This window comes from Triturus cristatus, chromosome 7 (genome assembly GCF_964204655.1).
Source record: "Triturus cristatus chromosome 7, aTriCri1.1, whole genome shotgun sequence".
NCBI lineage: Eukaryota > Metazoa > Chordata > Amphibia > Caudata > Salamandridae > Triturus > Triturus cristatus.
In genome coordinates this window covers 1,719,873,389-1,719,879,388 of record NC_140590.1, presented here as the reverse complement: position 1 = coordinate 1,719,879,388, position 6,000 = coordinate 1,719,873,389, and the positions used below count along the sequence as shown (strand labels likewise).

The 6,000-nt window shown below is 50.4% G+C and overlaps 1 protein-coding gene across 1 annotated transcript in view; it reads left to right on the top strand.

Annotated features, from left to right (window-relative positions):
* The first annotated feature begins 896 nt into the window (after positions 1-896).
* Positions 897-6,000, top strand: part of SYCE3 (synaptonemal complex central element protein 3) — a 202,705-nt gene continuing 197,601 nt past the window's right edge. Inside the window, exon 1 of the mRNA XM_085614629.1 lies at positions 897-977. Coding sequence (XP_085470755.1) covers positions 897-977 — 81 coding nt within the window. The remainder of the gene's footprint in view (positions 978-6,000) is intronic.

The following is a 6,000-nucleotide window of genomic DNA, read 5'->3' as shown; positions in this document are numbered from 1 at the left end:
GTGACTTCTTGTGTGGCTTGTTTCTGCAGTCCACCTCCACGGTGTGTGTACTACCAGTTTTCATGCGCAGAGAACTGTTTTTGTTGCAACGGGTTTGCTCAACTCTGACAGGCTGAATCACAAATTCAGAAATGCTCCTCCTGTCATGATTCCCGAGCCTTGTTGCTGCAGGAGCTGGCTGCCCCTGCCCTCTCTGAGCACTATGACGTTGCGCTGCTGTAAATCCAGCTCCGACAGTCACTTTACCTGCTTCACCCTCCTGAAGCAAGTGGTCAATCCGGCGCACAAAATGTGTGATTAATGCATTTTAATGCAGTGATGCGGACCACCACAATAAAATGCGTCAGTCTAACGCCTGATGCGATGTACTCGGCGGAGCTGCTGAGGTCCAGGTTAAACAAAATAAATCTGACCATTCACATTTACGACACAAGACCAATCTGCAGCGTGACCTCACCATAAACCAACCCCCCAACCAAACTACCCTCCCGTCCCATGATTTAACAGTGAAAATGCAACCACATTTCAGATTAACTGGGCCCCTCGTATATATTGACCTTGATGCCAATGACTAATGAGAGCCAATCCCCGCAATCGTGTACACAGCCTAGCAATCACGACACAGCCTTAGAAAACGCAGAAAGCATATACATGCCCGCCAGTCCCAAGACAACACAGCTGTATTCGACACAAACCAGTGCCCATCCATCGGGCGCAAATACAGCAGGTACGACTCGAGGATATGCGCCTTTTCGTTTGTAAACGGTTCCTACACGCCTGCAGCATCTGCTCAACCGCCGCAGGCGCGCAGGAGCACTGAGACCTCTAGCGCGCGCAGCGAACGCCCACCTCGCGCCGTTTGAATCACGTCACGTGGCTCCTCCCGCACCACCCCAATGGGAGCTTGTTGGGCACGTGGAGGCTTGAGGTCAAAACGGTACGTTCTGACAGAGGACGTAGGGACTGTCAATTCTGAGGTAAAAAAATAAATACAAACACGTAATAAGCAGTAGGAATTGGTCGTAGCTCTAAAAACCGCATTTGTTCTAGTAGGAAACATGAGAGCACTCGAGGCTTCAAGCCAGTGGGAATTAAGGGAACACAGGCTTGGTTGAGCACCGTTTGAGTGGACAGGCCAGGTATGGAGTAGTGTAGAGAGCGTCGTTTGTCTGGACGGGCCAGGTATGGAGAAGTGTAGAGAGCGTCGTTTAAGGTGACCTTTGTGAGTTTTAGCAATACATATTTTTCGCCCACTCTTAAACCCTGAAACTTAAAACTCGTGCTGTTCATGCACGACTTAACATTATCTTACCAGGGTTTGAACCAGTGCCTACATCAACACGTTGGCATTGGAAACCAGATATTTTACAGTGTGGTCCGTTCCAAGTGATTGTAGAAATTATATTGGCGTGGGGGTGGGGGGGGGGAGTTGATGGACGCTTTCAAAGAGGATTATGGAGGCATGATTCTTTTTCGGAGGGTCAGTATTATACAGGAGACATTGGCCCTTCAGTAGGCGTAATACTAATTTATTTATTACATTCTTCACGTTTGTGACACATTGTAATTCACAGGTAGTGCTTGAACAAAGAGAGAGGTTGTTGTGCTGTTGTATATGTAGACATTTCAGAAGCTGGTGAGTCAACCTACTGAACTGTTTCACAAGAATTGAGCCTAATATCGTACAGTTGTTCAATATGCATATTAACCTCATGTGACTTTACACTTGCATTTAACCTACTGTAGGCACAGCCTGAATTTTTTACTAATAGGTGTCCTAATGTTTTTATTCTTTTCCCCTTTACTCCCTCTCTAGGTCTGTTTTCATGATAGTCTGTCTTGAAGAGACATGTATATTCTTCGTGGGCTTCAGCCTGCCCTCAGGCTTCCCATTCATTTTCTGGCTCCATTGTCACTATTATATTCCTCCTTCCCACTTGTGCATGGCATGCATGCTTCATGCCTCTTCCTGTGTTTAGCACTCCCCAAGAGCATGAACCAATTACTACTATTGCTCCCTGTAAGACCTGGGGTCACCAAGCCCTAAGGGGTTAACGTGACTCGAGCGGCTGGGCACCCAAAGGCTTTTGTGTAAAGCGACCATACACCACACACCACCTCTGAAGCAGGGAACGCACACAATAAGGGACGCCACACTGTAGGGTTTATGCAACAACTCAAGTTTATCTAAGCAGATGGGCATAAAGACAGTTCATTATACGTAAATGCGATTCATTAGATGTAAATGCAGTTCATTATATGTACATGCAATTCACTAGATGTAAATGCAGTTCATTATATGTAAATGCAATTCATTAGATGTCAATGCAGTTCCTTATATGTAAATGCAATTCATTAGATCGGTTAGCATCTGTTGCACCAATCATACAGAACGGTGCTGTAGCCAGTACCTGGTGACCCTAGCACTATATTCACCAGCAATTCCCTCTGGGGCCCTAGGCCACACTCGTATATCTTAACATCCGTTGTACGGACGGGGAATCGTAGCGCCACACCTGGGGTCTAGTGGGGGGATCCGGGCCGACTTCGTGGGCTTCCCGCCCCTTTGGTACCCTTAGCGCCTCAGTGGGCGGTTACTGTGCTACTCGCAATAATTGCACCGTGAATCCTTGTGAGCAGAGCCTGCGAACGTAGGGTTACTCGTACTAATTGAGCCTCGAACACTTCAGAGCAAAGCCTACCAACACAGCGTTACTCGTAATAATGGAGCATTGAACACTTTAGAGCAAAGCTTACCAACACAGCGTTACTCGTAATAAGGGAGCATTGAACACTTTAGAGCAAAGCTTACCAACGCAGCGTCACTCGTAATAATGGAGCATTGAACACTTTAGAGCAAAGCTTACCAACACAGCGTCACTCGTAATAATGGAGCATTGAACACTTTAGAGCAAAGCTTATTAACTCAGCGTTACTCGTAATAATGGAGCTTTGAACACTTTAGAGCATAGCTTACCAACTCAGCGTTACTCGTAATAATGGAGCTTTGAACACTTTAGAGCATAGCCTTCCAACACAGCGTCACTCGTAATAATGGAGCATAGAGCACTTTGGAGCGGAGCCTGCGAACATAGCGCTACTCGTACTCATCAAGCTTCCAGTACTTCTGTGCAGTTCGTGGGGCACAACGCTGCTCGACAGTCTTGGAGGAGAGGGGCAATCCCTCGGCGGGGTGTCACAGTCTGGGGTGAACGGGGGGGAACTCCCTCGGAGGGGGAATCCGGGTGTCGGGGTGCGGTGCCGCTCCCGGTCTGTAGGGGGCGCACCGGGTCCGTCCCAAGCCTCCCGGCTCACCTTGATCTCGACGTCTGGAGGTGTCCGACCCAGCTCCGGACTCCGCAGTAGATCCTTCCGCGACGGGGCAGGCCACGGCCTTACACACCTCTGCATGCAACTGCCACGGCAGCGACGGGGCCCCGGGCTTCTCCGCGGGCCACGCTGGGGCGATGAGGCATACTTCCAGCTTCCGGGCCGCAGCGGTGAGCGCGCTCTGGTCCCCGCACACACAGGGGGGGGTCAAATTAAGCGGGAGAGCTCCGCGCTCAACGGGGATTGATGCCGGGGATCCCAGGCCAGGTCAGGGAGCGCAGGGGTCTCGGCGCCAGTACCTGGTTGATCCCCAGCCGTTCCGCAATCAGCTTTAGCGTAAAGTTTCAGTGTTCAGGTTTGACATGAATTCTCAGCATTCAGGTTCAGCATGCCGTCGTGACACGAGGTCTCAGCATTCAGTGTCAGCGTTCAGGTTCAGCATGCAGTCGTGACACAAGGTCTCAGCATTCAGTTTCAGCATTCAGGGGTGACCTGAAGTCCTGATGGCGCAGATATTTCCGGCGCCCTTGGGGGGTTCTGTTCCTGGGGGGTAGGGATTGAGTTGGCGACTAGGTCCTTCCTAGTCAGGCTGAGCAGGGGTTCCCTGGGTCCTCCTACTGCTGGGCAAGATCAGTGGGCTTTACAGGATCCCTCACTCATTTAAGAGGCAGCACCTAAATCCTGTCACTCTCAGAGGCATAAGTCCCTGGCTAGGCCCTACCGCCTAAAACTCCTGCGTGGATTCTTTTTTTGTATTTTGTATTTTGTAGTGAATTTGTAAGGCGCGCAGCTACCCGCAAGGGGTCTCCCGGCGCCAATAGATTCAAGAAATACCCATCAGAGATGTTGTGCAGAGAAAAGCCAAGTTGTAAGGTCTTTGCGGAATTTCATGAGAGACGGTTCAAGTTTCAGTGTGGTCGGGAGAGAGTTCCACAATCTGGGGGCGATGCAAGAAAAGGAACAACCACCCATTCTTGACAGTTTGAAACGGGGAATCACAAAATTGCCCTGTGAAGACGATCTGAGGGTGCGTGGAGGGGAATAAGGTTGGACCAGGGCCAAAAGATAGCCAGGGGCGCGCCCTTGCTTGATTTTGTGCAGGAAGCAAAGGGCCTTAAATTTAATCCGGTTTGTAATGCGGAGCCAGTGGAGGTCACTGAGAAAAGGGGAAATTGAAGATTTCCACGGGACCTTACAGAGGAGGCGAGCCGCAGAGTTCTGTACCAGCTGAAGTTTTCGCTGGAGCTCCTGGGTGATGCCAAGGTAAAGTGCATTGCCATAGTCCAGGCGAGAGGTGACTAAGGCCTGGACCACCTGGCGTCTGGATCCTATTGGGAGCATCCATAAGATTTTACGCAGCCATCCTAGGATAGAAAAGCATGTGGCCCCTACTTTTACCACCTGATGACGCATGGAGAGTGAATCATCCATAATGAAACCGAGATTGCGGGCCTGAGTCGCTGGAACAGGCAGAGGGCCCATTTCAGCCGGCCAGTGTGAAGGACCCCAGAGGTGCTTTTGCTTACCCAGAATGAGCACCTCCGTTTTATCTCCGTTCAGTTTCAGGAGATTCATCTGCATCCACTCTGCAACTCGCCCAAGTCCAAGTTTAAGAGCGGAAGGAGAATTAGCAGTAACAGAAGAAAGAGAGAAGATAATCTGGGTGTCATCGGCGTATGAGTACAAGGAAAGACCAGAGTCTTCGACGATCGAGGCAAGGGGCTTCACGTAAATGTTGAAAAGCAGAGGGCTAAGTGAAGACCCCTGCGGAACCCCATGCGCCGATGCACGGACCGAGGAAGAGGAACCAGACGAGACAACCTGGAAGGTGCGATGGTCTAAAAACGAGGCCAGCCAATCAAGGGCAGGGCCAGACACCCCTGCAGATCTCAGTACTCTCAGAAGGATGGTGTGTGAGACCGTATCGAAAGCGGCGCTTAAATCTAAAAGAATAAGCGCCGTGGTCTGGCCGAGATCGAGATGCATACGAAGGTTCTCAGTAACCCCCAACAGAGTGGTTTCAGTGGAGAACTGGGCACGGAAGCCTGACTGGGAAGGATGTAGAAACCCAGTGGACTCCACGTGAGAGGTGAGGTGCAGATTGATATGTCGCTCCAGGATCTTTGAAAACATGGGCAATAGGGAAATGGGCCGGAAGTTGGCAAGCGTTTTAGGATCAGCACCGGGTTTCTTCAAAAGTGGCACAACCAGGGCCCTTTTCCATTCGTCTGGGACAATGGATTCCCGCAGGGAAGAATTGAGAAGCTCTTGAATAATTAGGAGAGCATCAGGAGAGAGTTGACGAAGGATGCTCAACGGAATGGGGTCCAAGGGAGAGCCTGAGTTGACCTTGGCGAGACAGACGGACAATGAGTTGGGGTCTAGCAGAGGCCATTTGGAAATAAGTGTGTCCTGGGCTGGTGGGATCGATAGAGCCCGGATGGAGGGGTTGGAAGAAGGTGCAGAGGAAGCAAGAGACAATGTATTGTAGATGGCTTCGACTTTGGATAAAAAGAAGTCGGCAATTTCATTGCATTCCGTTTCCCCTAGCGCGGGAGGCGTGGGGACAGTGTTAGAGCCAGCCAATTTCTTGACCATGGCGAAGAGGGCTTTTGGTCGATTTATGGCCTTTACAATCGACTGAGAGACAAACCGTGCTTTTGCTTTTCG